The sequence below is a fragment of the Accipiter gentilis genome, chromosome 2 (genome assembly GCF_929443795.1).
Source record: "Accipiter gentilis chromosome 2, bAccGen1.1, whole genome shotgun sequence".
In the NCBI taxonomy this organism is placed as follows: Eukaryota; Metazoa; Chordata; class Aves; order Accipitriformes; family Accipitridae; genus Astur; species Astur gentilis.
Genome location: NC_064881.1, coordinates 30649806 through 30667207, shown reverse-complemented (window position 1 = coordinate 30667207; position 17402 = coordinate 30649806). Strand labels below are relative to the sequence as shown.

The 17402-nt window shown below is 46.4% G+C and overlaps 1 protein-coding gene across 1 annotated transcript; it reads right to left on the bottom strand.

Moving 5' to 3' along the window:
• Window positions 1–4428: 4428 nt before the first annotated feature.
• KCNS2 (potassium voltage-gated channel modifier subfamily S member 2) lies at window positions 4429–7922 on the bottom strand. Its single transcript, XM_049822926.1, has 2 exons — window positions 7824–7922; window positions 4429–7138 (listed from the first exon to the last, which is right to left on the bottom strand). The coding sequence occupies exon 2, from the start codon at window positions 7099–7101 to the stop codon at window positions 5668–5670; it is 1434 nt and encodes a 477-aa protein (XP_049678883.1). The 5' UTR covers window positions 7102–7138; window positions 7824–7922; the 3' UTR covers window positions 4429–5667.
• Between the last annotated feature and the right edge of the window lie 9480 nt (window positions 7923–17402).

The window sequence follows — 17402 nt, the reverse complement described above, 5'->3', positions numbered from 1 at the left end:
CTGTCTCCTATAGCCAGATGCATACATTTATCCAAGTGAGGACTTATGTGATTTAGGGTTGTGTGTAAAGGGTGAGGTGATGTCAGGCAAACAAATTTCTGCAGTGTCCAGTGGGAGGTCAGTCTGAGTCTCAACACCTGTGAGACGATTCTCCATGCTCTATACTAGCAGGAGAAATAAATACAAGAGTCAAAACTTTGCCAGCAGTGTCATGTTGGGAAACACTTTCTAGACTGTTTGGAGGTTGCGCCCTCCAGTTGACAACCCAGAATTTTATATATGAGAGGTGAAGAGAGCAACAATCCTTAATGAGGGTGATGTTTCTTAACAACTTCAAGGATTGCTCTGAAAGCAGAGACATTATGGCTGTCTCTGAATCAACAAAGCAGAAAGCTGTTGCTTTGAATAATGTATTGCCCATGTTGCATTATTAACCCAGTAAATTATTCTCAGGTGAGAAGCATAATCTTTTTTTTTTTTTTTTTTTTTAAGGAAAAAGGCAGAATCAGTAAAAGATGCTTCAGAAACTGGATGGGAATATTCTTCTAGTCCTGCCTAAATAGTGGGCAACTTGAAAATAAGTTCCAGGAGATCAAGTTAATTTCTGGTGTAACTTAATGGGAAGCCAGGTGCATAAATTTGAAAAAAAAAAGGAAGACTAACATTATGAGAAAAGAATAGTTCTGGCACAACACCTTACTAAGGGATATGAGTGGCGACTGTGGGTTGAATGTTGTTTGAAAGTACCATCAAAGGTAGATTAAAGTCAGGAGTATTGTGAGAGGAAATGGATAACTAGCACGGCAAGAGCAGTTACTCCAGGGGCTTTCTGCTGCTTATGTGTGCACAGCTGGGGCCTCTAAGGATGGGGGTTGTTTTGGAAAAGATGAAAGGTCATGTCAAGTTGATTTAGCACCTACAAGTGCTATTGGTATGTTGCTTAGTCCCTAATCTGTGAGGTAGAGAACAAGAAGCATGCACTGTTTGCTCAACTGAAAAATGTGGGTTCCTCACCACAACCACCAATTAAGAGCATTTTTAAAAATAGAAATCTAGCCTGATGTATATGTTTAAAAGAAACCTTTCTTCACAATGACATCCAGGCTTGTCTTTGATTATAATATATACTCAGAATATCCTGAAACTTAAATCAGTTCTTAGTCCCTGGTGAAATATACTTTTTTATGCATTTAATTTCCATTTTGTGGCACAAAGCTGAGTTCTTGAGTGTGTTATACACTACTGGGACAAGAAACGCAGTACAAAGAGCACCAGATACAGTAGTTCCCTGCAGTCTCATCAAGTTCTGTACAAAAGGTACAAATACTGGAGGTATTAAAGTTGGAAAATTAAATGCAGAGTTCTTTGTTTTCAAGTTTGCAATGTGAAGTAGCTCATGCTATATGTGAGGAAAAACCAGTCTGCTTTCAAAATGGATAAAGTAGTCTTGCAGGGAAAGAGAGAATTAGCAACTGAAGAAAGTAAGTGAATAATAAACCAGGCAATAATACAAAATCCGAACATACATAAAAAGCTTAATCACAATCTATAGATAGATTTTACATCTCAGGAAAATAATGTAACATATTGCTTCTCAAGGACATCTCCAACTCTTATAATAGCCTAGATTTGTACTAGAAATCAAGATTCTCTAACAGTTTATTCCTGGCAATAAAGTAAGTTGCCTCATTCGAAATATTGCCATAATCCTCATTTAAGCAATTCAAAGCTCTCAGCTGAGAGTAGGAACAGCGTTTTCACCGGTGCCAGGAAGGTGACCGTCACAAGGCAGGAGGAATACATGCCAAGTGCAATGTTCTTCATTAAACTGCACATCCACAGTAAGCAGATTTCTGACCACAACAATTTTCAAGTTTCAAACACTGGAGAAAGCGGCCAATTAGTCTTCTCATCCTTCATTTCTGCCCCGCTGTTTTATAGAAGTGAAGATGCCCTGCTCTTACAAACCAGTGATTGAAGAAGTCTGGCGAAAGTACTGACTACTCAAGAAGTACACCACCTCTTCTCCTCATTGAGGCTTTGGCGAGATTGAATTTTTCCTTCAAAGTGTAAACATTTTTCTGTAACTTTTATTTAATGAGAGATGAGGATTCTCGACACTTACTGGACCGAGCCCTAGAATACAGGTTACTTCATAAAATGGCAGGAAGGGTGTGCCTCATTCTTCCTTACCTAGATATTTTGGGGGAGCTAAAACAACAACATTACTTAAATCGGAACAATTGTTATCCTCAGTGAAAAAATCTGTTAGTCATAAGCAAATATTAAAACTGCTGTACGAAGTGATACGATACTGTACCATGCCGTCTCAAGCAGATGAAATCTAAGCGAAAGTGCTGCAGAAAAAAAGGCTACATCCCCTGGGATGGTCAGGGGAACACGACTTGCAAAAAGAAAACTAAAAGGAAGCTTGGCAGGTATAATCCTATGAAAATAAGCATGTAAGGGCATATGGTTGCTGTCTATAAATACACCATGCATGCAAACACTAAGAGGAAAATGAAATATTTAAGCTAAAGAACAGTGGTGGCATGAGAAAAAACCCTGATATTAAGCAGCCATTAATAAAACTATGCTAAAAGTTGCACAAGCCTTGGAGAGCAGTGCACCTCTGGAATGCTCTTCCGGAGGAGGGGGGAACAAAAATCTGACTACTTTTAACATGGACTTAGTTAAGTTTATGAAGGGAATTCCTGTGTACTGTGTAAAGTCATTGTCATGATAATAAGAACATATTAAATTTCAGTACTTTATTTATTCAGTGTCTTTGATCCAAAGCACTTATATAAAAAAGCAATAATGAAAATTCCTTTCAACCAGCACAATAAAAGTCATAATTCCTTAGGGTATTTCATTTTCTTTAGTAAAATGCAATTTGGACATGTTCCATTCAATATTTGCAGAAATGACAGAGCATCAGCCCTACGAATAATAATAAATCTAGAACATAAGATAAGCTATAGGTTATTGAAATGATGTGTTGCAAAGTTTGGATCCAACCTTTACAATTCTAAACTAGCAACAGCTGAGGGAATTTGTGACTCTTTGGCAAGTTTACAGGTCTCTTCAAATAACTGCCCGGAAAGTCATTGGTTTTCAACTCTGTGAATCTACGGCTTGTGAAACTGAGATAAAACCACTGCTTGGAGCTGGAGCCTCTGAAAGCTCCCAGCCAACAGACCTAATGAGAACTTGCAGCGTCCTTGACACTGGTAGGAGTTTGCCACCCTTGCAGCACGTAACCCTCCCAGAGCGTATGTATGTGCTGCGCAAGCCCATCTCCTCCTTCCCTTATTTCTTTCACGGTATTTCAATCCAACAGGCAACCTAGTGCTGTGCCCTGTTTTGGGTGGGTGTTTGTACGTGTACGATAGTTCACACACATGCCACATGACTCAGGGACAAGACTATTGAATTTATGCCTGTGGCCCAGCAGAGAACTTGAAGAGAAGTGAAAACCTTAGCAAAATGCTTCAGGTTTGGACACTTAATTCGGGTTACCCAGGTCTACCTTCAGGGCCTTGTATATGGCTCTTTGATTTTCCGGGACAGCAAGCAATGTCTTGCCTATCGACTTTGTGACTTGTGCAGGCTTTGTTGAAATCTCCAAGAGTTTTATTCGGTAAAGTTAGAAAGGTCCCATTTCCCTCACACTTCATGGCCTAAATCAACTGCTAACTGACGTGAGGGGAGGGTGTTCAAAGGAAAGGGGGCGGGGGGGGTAGTTATTTCACACTATGTATTCTGTGATAGATTGCTGTGCAAACAGGAATCTCACCCTGGGTGCTCAGTTTTCTGGTTTTAGGTGGAGCTGATACAGCAACAACTTCAAAAGATCCTGACCAGACAGCGACCTCCAATAGCCTAAAAAATGGGAATTACCTATTCATACCATATTTGCTTTATTCTGCCAGTCGGGCCACTCCTTGTTGTGGTATACAAACACAGGCTTCCAAACTTGACAATTTTAGCTTTGGTATTTTAATTTCTAACTAGTTTGAATTTATTTTCTGAACGTCTCTAGTCTTCACAAGTAAAATAATTAAAAAAAAAATAAATTAACTGGAACATTATATGTAATAAATAGGATGGAAAAGCAGGAGGATCTGAAGAGAAATGCTGTTCTGCCCAATGAATGCCAGTAGTTTGTTTCATAGCACAGATTCCTAGAAGTATAAAGCGAGGGAAGCAGTGCGGGCTGCCTGTTGGCTACAAGTGTTTGATCTCTGTAAAACTGCGTAAGGAAAGAGACAGCACTCAAAAAATAAGTTTATGCAGATTCATGATTACTCTTGAAAACCCAGATGCTCTGCTCTCTCACGTCTTTTTTTTTTTTTTTAAAAAAAAAGTACAGGCCAGCCCTTGAAAGGATTTAAAATGACTACGTCACAGAAACAGGTAGGAGGATCTGCCCACAGTAAGTGCAGTATTAAGCTCTTTTTCTTTATCTGTTCCTTTCTTAGGCCTTTATACTTTTCCTTAGCTGTAAGTTGTGAGTTCCTTTCTGAGGGAAAATGTGACTTACAGGGGTTTTTTTTTCCTTAGAGTTTCCTTGGCAGAAAGCTTAATGGAATTGTCTGCCATCAACACCTGCTTTCAAGCTTTCCTGATAAAATTAGATTTTTTTATCTCAGCATCACATATGGCATCTTTATAATTAGTCTTTTTGCAGTATATGAATGTCAGTTCCTAAAATGCTGTCTGTACTGCTCATGTGGGAATACTTCACTTCATTAAACAAATCCAAGTTTTTCATTGGAGCTTCTAATTGTTGAAAACCCACGTTTTTTGTGTGTCTAATCTCAGAACCATTTTGACAGACTCAAACACAACATATCTTCAGCTTCACTGGAACCGAGCTGTGTGCAGATCATTTCTGGAAATGGGAAACCGAGATGTCTTCATGGGCCTCCATACCTAGAGTCCCTTGTGGAAATGTAGTCTTTGAATAAGTAGCTACCTGAAAATGAGGGGTGGGCTTCTTCAGAGGGCTCAATATTGACCTAATCTTGGAAGCAGAGGTAGGTCTACGCTTAAGAGCTTCTGAAAAATATTACCATACATAACATTCCAGAACAAGAACACCCAATTTTTAACACATGCGCTCAAGAGTAAGCTAACTTCCATTGAAATGTGAGGCTCAGAGGTGTTTCCAGACATGTGATGATCAGAATTACCAGTCAGAAAGACGGGGAAGAGTGTTCCCATGTCAGTGATTCACAGGTGATTGTTTTAAACTGTTGTAAAATGCATAGCAAATCCTACACTAGTACAGATACCAGTATAGGTGATAGGTGATTTTTTCATTACTCATGTCACAGTTGAGAATTATTATTCCACCTGGGTACGTTCATTTCTCTGCTCAGATGAGGAAATGCACAAAGTAACAGATCATCACTAGACCACTAGCACTAATGTCATGGAAGTGGTAACGTTTGTATGGAAAAGTCAGCATTTAGTACCTATGCAACAGGATGAAAATGTGCAAACTGTCAGCTTGTAATAGAAATGTCTTTAGTTTCTCAAGTGCAAAGTTAGTGCAGTGTCAGCAACACTATCCTCTAGGAAAAAAAGAAGACAAATAGGAAAACATTTATAAACATAGCTCTTGATAGCTCTCATGCAAACTGCTGTCAAACTTGTACACTAATGCAGTGAATCATTCAGGCTCAGCTCACTGGGGGTACTCCTGCTCATATTGGTAAGACTGGCCATAAGGGATTTAACTTTATAAGCGTAGTAGTCCCTTAAGTTGACTGACGGAACTTCTTTCATGCCATCACCAAAATCACAGCTTCTCATGGCACTCTCTAACTGCTTCTGACGCCTGTAAAAGTGGGAGAATTTATTGAATATCAGTGTAATGGGAAGCACTACCACTAGGATACCGGCTAGGATGCATGCAGATGCTGTCAACTTGCCAGCAGTGCTCCCTGGCACAACATCCCCGTAGCCAACTGTGGTCATGCTAACGGTAGCCCACCACCAACAAGCAGGGATGGTGGCTAACCCCTCATTCTCTTCTTTCTCAATGGTGTAAGCCACTACTGAGAAAATGGAGATGCCAACAGAGAGGTAAAGTAAAAGAAGCCCTACCTCTCTGTAGCTATACTTCAGGGTGGCTCCGAGAGACCTGAGACCTGTGGAGTGTCTAGCAAGCTTTAAGATGCGAAAGATCCTCATGAGTCTCAGGACTTGTGCCACCCTGCCTAAATTTGCTAAAGTCGGACTACTTTCCACTACCAAGTTGACAATTAAGGTAATATAAAATGGAAGGATAGACATTAGGTCAATCAAATTCAGGGCATGCTTGAAAAATTTTAAAAAGTCAGGAGCTACTGCAAATCTCGCCACCAGTTCAAAAGTGAACCATGCAATACCAAAATGTTCCACGATTTCAAAGCGAGGATCTTCCTCGGGGTTCCCATTGCTGTCAACAATCTGAAAGTCTGGGAGGCTGTTCAGGCACATGGTCACGATGGAGCCCAGCACCACCACTATCGAAAGGACACTGAAGATTCGGCTTAAGACTGAGTACCCAGGATTATCCAAAGCGAGCCAGAGCTGCCTCCTGATGTTTCCAAAGGGTTGTTTGTCAAATTTAGAGGCATCGTTGTAGAATGCCAAAATCTCATCGAAAGAAGATGTGGTGCTTTCCTGGTCACTTTGCTCCTCCCATTTCTCTTGGTCTGGCTCCATCTTCCTCCCATGGTAGCTGTAACTGCAGCAGGAGTCTATAAAGAATTCATTGATTCCCCAGTATTCAATCTCCTGGCTGAAAGAAAACACGCAGAGTTCACCCATCACATGGAGCTTGCCGGTGTTATAAAAATGTAGCACGTAAGGAAAGAGCTCAGGGTTCCTGTCAAAATAAAATTCATTCTTGGTGTCATCATAGTCGTCGCAGAGCTCTAGTATCGACTCCTTTGAGTGGCAGCTCAGCAGTTTGCCCAGCCTGGTCTCAGGGAACCTTAATAATGTGTTGGATCTCATCTTTTTCTTAAAGCCTCCAACGTTGATGCTGATCTCATTGTCTTCAAAATTTGCTTCAGATAAAGCCTTCAGACTCTGCCCTGTCATAGTGAGCTCCTTCCAAAGGTGTATAGGGAATGAAAACCTAGGATGCAATTGCACCGAAAATCGGCAGAATGAACAAATCTACAGCATGTTCACCTACTGATGTCTGCTTGCTCGCTCTTTCTTTCTTTCTTTTTCTTTCTTTCCTTTCTTTCTTCCTTTCTCGCCTCCCTTCCTTTCCTTTCCTTCGTTCTCTTTTTCTTCCTTTCTTTCTTCCTTCCTTTCTTTCCCTCTCCCCCCCGTTTCTCCCTTTTTTCCCCCTTTCCCCCCTTTTCCCCCATTCTCTCTCCCACCTCCCGCTGAAGACACCGGGGGCGGCTCCTTTGTTCCCGCCGCAGGCTCCTGTCCCTCCCCGTACCCTTCACCTGGGCTGCGGCTGTCGCTCCTACGAACCCCCCATTACTCACGGCCTTCGTGCGACCGGGTCGGCGCGGACCTTTCCCTCCCTCCCTCGCTCCCTCCCTCCCGCCGCGCCCCGGCCCCGCCAGACGAGGACCCCGCCGCCCCCGGCTGCCGCCGCCCGGGGCCCCGCTCGCCGCTCCCCCCCGCGCCGCTCGCCCAGCCGCGCCTCAGGTGCCGGAGCCCCGCGCCGCCGCCCCCGCCCGGGGCCCCGGGCTCTGCCCCCGGGGGCGCCGCCGCTCCCCCCGCCTCGCTCGGGCCCCCGCCGCGGGGGAGCCGCCCCGCTCCGCTCCGCTCCGCGCCCCGCCGCGCCGCGCCCGCCCTACCTGCTCTCTCAGCGGCCGCGGCCCCCCGCCGGCGCGCCCTGCTGCCCCCGGCCCCGGCCCGCCATCGCCGCCGCCCGCGGGGGGCCGCCAGGGCTCGCCTCGCTGCCGCCGCCGGGGCCGCCCCGCTGCCGGTGGGGGGGGTGCCGGTGGGGGGGTGCCGGTGCCGGTGCCGTTGGCGGGGAGGGCGGCCCCGCCGGCCGCGCGGTGCTGAAGGGACAGCGGCCGCGCGCCGCCCCGCTCAGCGGCGGGAGGCGGCGGCACGCGCGCTCGTCATGGCGACGACCCCCGCGGCTGCCGCCACCACCCCCGCCCACCCCCCCCCACCCCCCTCCCCGGCCCCCGCCGCTCCCACCTTCCCACCCACCCCCGACCCGACGCCGCCGGGCGATCGGGGCCGCCGCCGCGGGACGGCGGCGCGGAGCTTGGCGGCGGCGCGGCGCGGCGGGCGGGTGGGCGGCCGGCCGGGGGGCTGGCGGCCGCGCTGCCCGGCTGAGGAGGGGCGGCCCGGCCGGCGGAGCCGGTGTGCCGGCGGTGCCTCCGCTCGCTCGCTCTCGCTCCTGCCCCCGCGCACCGGCGCCGCAAACTCGGGTTTCCTCCCCCCCCCCCCGCGGTCCTGCCTCGCGGCGGCTCCCGGCGGCACAACTTCCCGGGGGGGGGGGGCGCCCACCGTGGCTCTGGGCACCGGCGGACCCTCTCCTAAGGCGGGGGACGCCCGCCCACAGCCAGTCGCCCCCCTCCCCCCCCCCCCGCCCCTCCGCGCCCTCACCCTGCCGGCGGGCACCGCGGGAGCCCGGGCAGGGCGCCGGGAAGGGGCCGGACGGGGCGGGAGTGAGGGGGCTGCCGCTGCCCCCCAGGCTGCACCCCACGCTGTGGCGCCTGGGCAGCGTCCCTGCGGGGACCGAAAATACGAAAGGTGGGGGCACTCCTCAGAGCAGTTCGGTGTGAGGAAAGCGGGGCTGCGTGTCGAGGCTGCCCGCCGCCCCCTCAGACACCGGCTAGGAGCCCCCGACCTCCCCACAGGCGCCTGCCCGGCGATTTCGGGAGGAATAATCCTGACAGACCGCACCTCAGCGGAGGGGCCTGACCGCCCCCCACTGCCGCGCTTGGCGGGGCAGAGTTTCAGCGCCGGCATGTGCAATCGTGTCTCCTGACGTGGTCACCGATGGCAGCCTCTCTGCCCACGCTGAAGACATCGCCCTCCCCTCGCCGAGCCCGGCATGAGGCCGAGGGTCCCCGGGGAGAAGCCTGGTCCTGGCAGCTGTGGGCAGGGGTGGTGGTCCCTGCCAGCAGGACCCTGCCATGAGCAGGCAGCCAGCTGTGCAGCGCACAGGGGCTCCGACACAGGGCGGCTTCGTACCGGGCTGACCCCCATCGTCTCCCGCCGGCTGCCTCGTGACCACCTCTCGCTCACCGTCCCACGCGCCCGGAGTCCGGCTCCTGGAAATGGATTGCTGTCGATGCTGTGCAGGATTAGGGGGTGCAGGGGGACGAAGCCTCCTCGCTTGCTTTCCCCAGCCCCGGCAGAGACCCGAGCATTCCAGCGCTACACGTTGACACCATCTTGTTCCTCAAAGCCTTGGAGGGGCAGAGAGGTTATATAGCCCAACTGCAGCAGCACATGAGCCTTATTTACAAGGAACGCCCCAGTGTTAAAGAACAGCCCTATAAGAGGCCAGGTAACTGAGGGCAGACAAGGAGCGAGGCAAGTAATTCCTGGTGCATGCCAGTGGCCGGGTCTCCAAAGCCTCATCAGCTTTCCTACCTGGGATGTTGTGATCACCCCACCACATCCCATTAATGCTGGTGCACTGTGTGGCCAGAGCCCCCACACCTCTGGGAACATTCCCACAGCGGTGTGCGTGGACCCATAGCACCCTCACCCCCTTCAAGGGATGCTTCAGAACATCCATGCTTCAGGGATGCTACAGATGCTGCCCCTGCTCGCCTTTTCTTGGGTGGTTCTTGCTCTTGCTTTGTCCTCCTGCTGGTGAGTGCCTCCTGCCTCCCTCTCCCCCTGCGGTCCCCCGGAATGTCCCTCCCTTTGCTACAGATGCCCCGGGTCAGGGCACTGGGTCCCAGCGTGCTTCGCTGCATGTCCAGTGGCATCTCAGTGGACATTGAATCCACACTGAATTATGCACACCAAGGCTGCCCTCCCGGCCTGGGAAAGTGCTACTGCTTCTTTGCTTGGTGCCCCCAGCTCTTCCCCTCCTGGAAAGGGGCACACAGGAGATAGAGACCGCACATAGCAGGGAGGAGGCTTTGCAAATGCAGTGGCAACCCGCACATTTCCCTGTAACAACGGCTTTTCAGATCCAGAGAGGCAGCTCTCCTGCTTCCCAGCGGCAGCATAGTTGTTAGGTTAGTTTGTGATATCCTCCTCCTCCCAGGGCTCTGCTGGCGAACCACTCACCGGGGAGCTCTAATTATACTGGCTTTTAATGCCTGGGGCAAGGGATGGCACGACGCAGGACTGGGAACCACCACGTTGGGATTTCTGGGTTGGATGCCCCACCACGTTCCCCAGGGCTTGGATAAATCTCAAAACTTCTCTGCTCTAATTTCCCACTCACCATTAGGAGAACAAAAATAACTCATCTTCCTTAGTGACGTTGCAAGGAATAGTGAGCTGCTGCTGATAGTGCATTCAAGTGATGTCTGTGTGTTTTCACCAGCTCTGTGCTATCCTAGGTATCTAGTAGGGGCTTGAAACGTATTGAAACATCTTCAGCAAATTTGTAAAAAAAATATTTTCCATTACTTTTCTTTCTTATTCTTAAATCAGATGTTTTTTCCTTAATGCTGCTTTGGAAGAAACTAAGTGGAGGTACGTTTAGAGGATTTTCAAGCTTTTATACATTGTCCTCACCTTCTAAGCCACTTGGCTAAGAAAAAGGATTACAGGCAGCCTCATACTCATTTATCCACCTCTGTTCTTATCTTCACCCTGGCAAAACCAGTGGTCACTTTTCTAACCTGTATTTTCTCATTGTAAGGCATAGTGAAGTTTATGCAGAGATACTGGAGATAAACAGCAAAGTAATATAACTGTGTAAGGATACAGCTCTCCCTGGTCTAATATAACTGCTCCTGTAATTAGGGCTAATTGGCTCAGCCGGAGCATTTTGCTAACAAGGCTAAAATGCTTCCAGCACCCCAGATAGTAATCCAAATTCCATCTGAATGTTTCTGCAAGGTGTGGACTCTGCTTCACGTCTGTTGCTGACCTAGTGGTTTTTGCCTTTCCCAACGGTAAGTACAGGACGAATTGCTGTGGATGCATTATCACTGGTGGAATCCAAGGCAAAAGATCTGCTTCGATATGTCAAAAGGAATCAGCTATGTCATTTTTGCACAAAATGAGCTTACGACGTGTCAGATAAGAGCAAATTTGGGGATGCACTAATAATAAATGCAATAAATGTAAACCAACACTTTGTCTCCTTTGCCCTGTGGATGCTTCTTGTACTGGGGAGAATGCAAGAGGAGTGCTGAGGTGGTGCTGGGATGGGGATGTAAGGAAGCGTGAAGGAATTGCCTGTTGGAGATTGGGGAGATTTGGGGAGATAAATGAGTGACTCGTATCACCCTAGGGGAATATTACAAAAGCTCAACTAACTTTGGGTCTGCTGGTTATAGTGGTTGACTCTGAGACTGTGTGAGAGAGAGAGCTTGTTTTATTGGTACACGTGGTACCACATTGTTTAAGGAATATGAGAAGGTGCCAGGGCTGTGTAAAAACGTGGGATATATACAGGTGCCCGTCAGGGCTGATCTGGTTCTGGAGACATACTAACTGCAGTGTGTTTGATTATACACCCTGCTTTGGGCTTGTGGTGACCTGAACTGTGAGGGCATGTGGAAATTATTCCCGTGCTAGCGACCGACTTGGTGGAGGAAGCTGCTGCCTAAGAAGCCATGTCTTTGGACAACATCTCCTGTCTGGTCCCTGTTGGCTCTCCCACCACTATGGCAGCTGCGCTACCCTGCAGTGAGTTTAACGCTGATGAGGACATGTGGCACCCTGTTCCACAGGCATGACACACTGATATCTTAGATGGATCATCAGTTTTGGAAGAAATGAAACTGCTACTGCTACTACTGCTACTTCTAGTGTTAATGAAATATTGAATAGGGTCTAAAGGAAGATATGGGACCTAAGTCAGTGGTTTTATCGGCACTTCCACTGAATGGTGGATAGATTCACTTTAGACTTGAGGACACAAACATCTATTAGGCTGAAGGTGGAACTTCAGTCTGAGCTTAATACTTACTGGAAGGTCCCCCTCAGGCCCTGGAGCCAGTTTCAAAGGTACGTTCTTGTTGACCATTTCCTTTTGCTCCAGATGGATTGGGAAATCCTGGCGTCTTAATGTGTTAGTTTAAGATCAATAGATATGATCTGTTTTTCCTTTCAAAGCCTCACAGGTGGCTGGGAGCGAAGCAGAGGTCCTTTTGTGATGGCATTCCTACTGCCACAACTATTGACTGCGGCCAGTTGGTGAATATGTTTAAAAGAAATAAAATAGTTTTGTACATAATACTTATTTGAATACTGGAAAAGGACTGTTGCAGAATATTGCCAAGTCTAAAAAAATGAATAAGTTGAAAATGGATTTAAACAAATTCATAAAGGATAGTTATCCAAATGATCTGAGTACAGCCTGAATTTGGCAGAACCCCTGATTGAGAGAGAATATTGCAGAGGTTGTACCTTTCTAAACACACCTTGTTCTTACACCCTCACATCAGCAAGGTAGCCATTCTCATGATGTTTTGTTGCTGGCAGTCTAGGGCCAGCTTTTTCTAACTGAGAGTTTAAAGAAAGCTGAGATTAGCCCTGCTGCATGATCTTCCAGCTCTTCTCAAGCCTCCCATAACCCCAGGCAGAAAGAAGTGCAATTTGTTTATGAATCTGCTCATTCTGTAAGTGCCCTGACTGACATGCCCGCTTTTCTTAGGAGGCAAAGGATTTGCATAAGCTCTTGTGACACTTGCAGTATAAAACCGGGGAGTGAGGAGAGTCAAACGCTTTACTAAGCTAGAAGTTTACAAGGTAGTGATAGCGATGTCTGAAAACAGACCTCCACTGTGATGTAGTGGAACTCCAGTGGACCACAGAAAGGCCATCTGGCAGCTAAAGAAACTGAACCATGTAATGAACATGAACTGAACATTTCATTTTGGCTGACAGCACCTCAACAGAGTGACAAATACCGATCTTTTGCAGCGTACTGATTGCATGAGCAATGAAGTTTTACTATGATGACTCTGAAGTATTATGCCTTTTGTTGTGAGTTGACCTGCTTAGTCACTGTTGTGCCTGCTCCACCTGATTCTTGACTATGAGGGACACATGAAAATATTTACTTTTGCAAGCCCTGTGGGGAGCATTGTCTTCCTTAATTAAATCCCAGAATCATGGAGTGCAAGGCAAAAAAGGATCATTAGATAATTGTGACTTTCTTTTAGTATAGATTGTACAATTTAAACCTTCTGTCCTCTGCTGAAAACTGACGTCTGAGATGGGTTAAATGAACCACACCTACAGACCCCACTGACAATATGTTAGAGGAGCCTGCAGTGAGTGTATTTACATGAGTGTTTTACTTGGGATTGGGATTGTGCTTTTGAAGCGATCCTCTTGATCAGCTCCACTACTTTGACTTCATTTACATTCAGTCTGAGAACTATATTCCCTGTGGATGAAAACAACCCAAAAGCTGAGCTGCAGGAGTAAGGATTGCCAGTAGCAATAGGCAATGGGAAAGAAAGGGTTTCAGAACTGCGGTTTTGGATGAAAGATGATGACCTAATACAGTTCAATGGTCACTTTCCCAGTGGCACGGGTGCAGTCAGCAGTGGGCATGACCTCTTTGATATTTGCCTGAATGGAGGTGGGGGAAAGAGGATCTTGCTTGGATCCAGGTTATAGCTATTAGTTTTAAATTGTGACTAAAAAGCCTAGTCCTGTGCTGTCAGTCAGCTGACTTGGAGCATTTGAAGGCTATTTTCACTTGCATTTGGAATCTACCCCTGTGTTTCTTCCCTTACACTTCTCACGCTTCTGTGTATCTAGAGAGCAAAGCTATAGGAAATCCAGCTACAGCATAGCTCCTCTGGGCAGATCCCCAGATTTGATATATTCTCAGCTGATTTGCTCTCACTGAGAACATGCTTCATGCTTAGATGGTGCAGCGTGTTTTGACTCCATTTTTCTTCTGTGCACTTTTAAAGAACATGGTGAAAATGCCACTTGCTCTATGCAAGCTAATCTGGGCTCCTTATTCTAAAAAGAATAATTGAGATATAATTTCTCATTTCCATAGATATAGATATCTGCGACACAGGAATCTTAAATAAAAATCCAAGTTTAACACAAGCAGGAAGAGCAGTCCCTACTTGGAAACATTTTACTCAAAAAGCATGGATATGAGAAAACCCCTCCTAACTTATGTCTGTTTTACTCTGGGAGGAAAACTGATTTTGATTATGAAATGAGCATGCAGAAGGGCAGGAGAAACCTCTTGAGCTAGGTGGCCTAAGCTCACAGACTGTCCTAACTTCGTGGAGCTGCAAAGGACCAGTGAGTAAGCTTCAGGTCAGCGTTGTTCAGTGTTGCAATGATGGCCCAGCTCCAATGTTGTCGCCATTGCCTGACACGTAGATCAGTATTATCTCCTTCTTTCCTGGCACTTCCTGACTTTTTGGGGGGAGCTTGGAGTTAGAAGACCCTTAGCTAATCCTGTCTTTCAAATAAACAGTAACAACATTGAAATTGTGCTGGTAACAGCCAGAAGAGACTGCTTCTGCTACCAAAACCAATTTCTTAATCCAATGACTCCTCTTCCTGGCTCTTTGGATGAGTTTCTGATGGGTGTCCAATTCTTCTCATCCATATAGTCACACCATAGAGCATATACCCTGCCATGAGACCTGCCCCACCGCCCTTCACACCCTGTTAGCACAGACCTCACCAGCACACTCTGCTCTGCCTGGCCTGCCTCAGGTACAACCTAAGAGTGCTCTGCAGAAGGGTCCAGCCAGACAGCCTACCCTTGCCTTTTGTGGCCCAGCTTCGTCACTAGGGATATTGGCAAGGACGGACTGATCATTTCATGGCCAGCATCCACACAGTGTGAGGCTAGTCTGCAGTGGGCCAGGTAGAACTTGGAACCATAAGCATCTTTACTTAACCTTAAAAAAAAAATAGGGAAGCATAAAAGAATGTTACTCATCATCTGTCCAAATGTATTTATTTTACAACTGAAAACCTTAACGCCCAGCTAGATCAAGAAACAAATAAGCAAAGGAAGTGGAAGGCAGGCACACCAGCAATGTTCCCTGCACCTCCCAAAGGTGTTTCTGCAGGAGAGAGCAGACAATGCACTATCTGCTTTCCATGCCTGAGTTGCCACTGCCACCCCTTACTGGCTGCCCGAACAGCTTCATGCTACAATATCTGGTGTCTGCAGCTGTATTCTAGCTTGAGGCAAAGCTCTACTGGATCTTTTGCTGAGGTCATAGAGATTTGAGTGGAAGGATTTCAGGGGGCTAACAGAAGTATTAAGACCCATCTCTGACCGTAGAGGACCATCAAGGGCTCCAGCCCTTTCTGCCTCCCAATACTTGTACAGCTCAGCACAGATTCAGAAGCTACTGCTTGCTGCCTCCTAAACATAGGTCTCAGCTTCTTAAATATGAAATACCAGCATTGTCTGTTTTTTATGAAGGCACCCAAGATCAGATCCTCTGTTTTATCTTCATATTGCTTGCGAGGGATTTAGCTGTTGCACTGGGGGCTCCAGTGCTCACAGTTCTTCAGTCTTGACTTTATTTGCACCAGTTGCTCCACCAAGAGAAGAGCAAAGTTTGCCTCTGAAGTCAGCCTGAATGTGAAGAAGCTTAAGGGTCCTGGATAACTAAAGAAATAAATAGCAGCATGGGCCTGAAAAGTAATGGTCCCAAACTGGCAGCACAGGTGTATCCTCACTGCCAAGCATCGCCAAAAGGGAGCGAGTGAAAGGCACATCGCACCTAGCCAGTTTCCTGAAGCTTCCCAAAATGGGTGCTGTGAATACTGTCTCCCAGTTTGTGAGGCCCATCCATCATTGCCTCATAAACCACTGTGTGCAAGGTTTGCCAACTGGGAATTTAAGGTAAATATATCTCTCCTTGAGATGTCTGTAGCAAATAGCCTGGAAGGGCACTATCTGGGAGATACATGATGATTACATGGTCATTACCAACGAAATATGTTTCTGTAATGGTATCGCCTCCAGCAACTTCTCCTTTCTTTGTAACAAACTAAAGCACAAAGTGAAAGATTTTGTGCCACACAGTGCCTTACTATGATTGTTACAGTTTGTTTTGTTTTGTTTTTTTTTTTAAATTCTGCTTAGTGGAAAACAGACAATCAACTTTAACCATGTATTCTTTAATAACTGGCCACACAGCAAAAAGGATTTAGAATGTTTTTCATAGCCTGCATAAAGCTTATGTCCCATTTTTTAATGGGAGAGCACCCCCACCCCTTTAAAAATACTAATGAATTCTTTGCAGCAACAATCCATCTCTGAGTTGTTCACTGCAACTTTGCAATGGTAGTACCTTCCCTGAAATGTATCTCAAAGGCAGTTTGGGCTGTAATTTATCCTAAAGGTCGAACTTGTCTATCTGAGGGTCTGACTGACAGTATGCACATTTTCATATGCCTCCAAATATATTCTGGTTGTTAAGAGATCTCTCACTAGTGGATGAAGGATCAAGAAACTATTTCCTTTGGATTTGATTCACTTTTATATTTTTGGATTATATTTAAAGCAAGAACAAGCCAATTAAAAAAAAAAAAAAAAAAAGAAGAATCACCAAAGAAGATTCTAATTAATGTTTCCCACTGCTATCGTGGAACAAAAGGTTTCAAAGTTTCTGAAACATGTTGGGACATCTGTGCTCGGTTTCTATACACAATGCAGAAAGTCAAAAACATCATGGGAAACCTTATTCCAAAGGGATGCCAGTCCAGATCCATGCTCTGAAAAGTTTCATATGGTTCAGATCAGTTTATAAAAAAAGCCCCTGAACTGTTTTATCCTTAGCTAACATGATTTTAAACTTAAAATTTTTTATCCTCAATTCAACAAAGCACTTAACAATACACATAATTGTAACCACCTCTGGTTTTCAGAATGATGCTTTTCTTTGCTCTCCTGGAGTTTGTTATTCCTATAATAAATAGTAAGAGGAAATAACAAAGTAATTTTTTTCAAAAGCATATACAATGGAATTATGAGAATACAGCAGTAGTTTAAACTTCACCATTCAGCTCGTTGACTGATTCATTTGGTATAAAGTCGAGTGAGGGCCAGCATGTTGTGAGCACAGGAAAACCTGAATTCCGTTTTATTTGTTTTTCTTTTCAAACTGCTGCTTTGTGGAGCAATTCTGAACTTTGCTGCAGTCAGAATATTACACTAACCAGCTGCTGATCAAAGACTTCACTGAATCTAGGTCAGGTCTAATTTGTGAAGCTCGCAGAGTTAGTCACTATGGCAGCTTTCTGAAAGGTACAGATGGAGA

Coding starts and splice junctions, on each gene's coding strand:
- KCNS2 (XM_049822926.1), bottom strand. CDS start 7,101: ATGACAGGGCAGAGTCTGAAGGCTTTATCTGAAGCAAATTTTGAAGAC.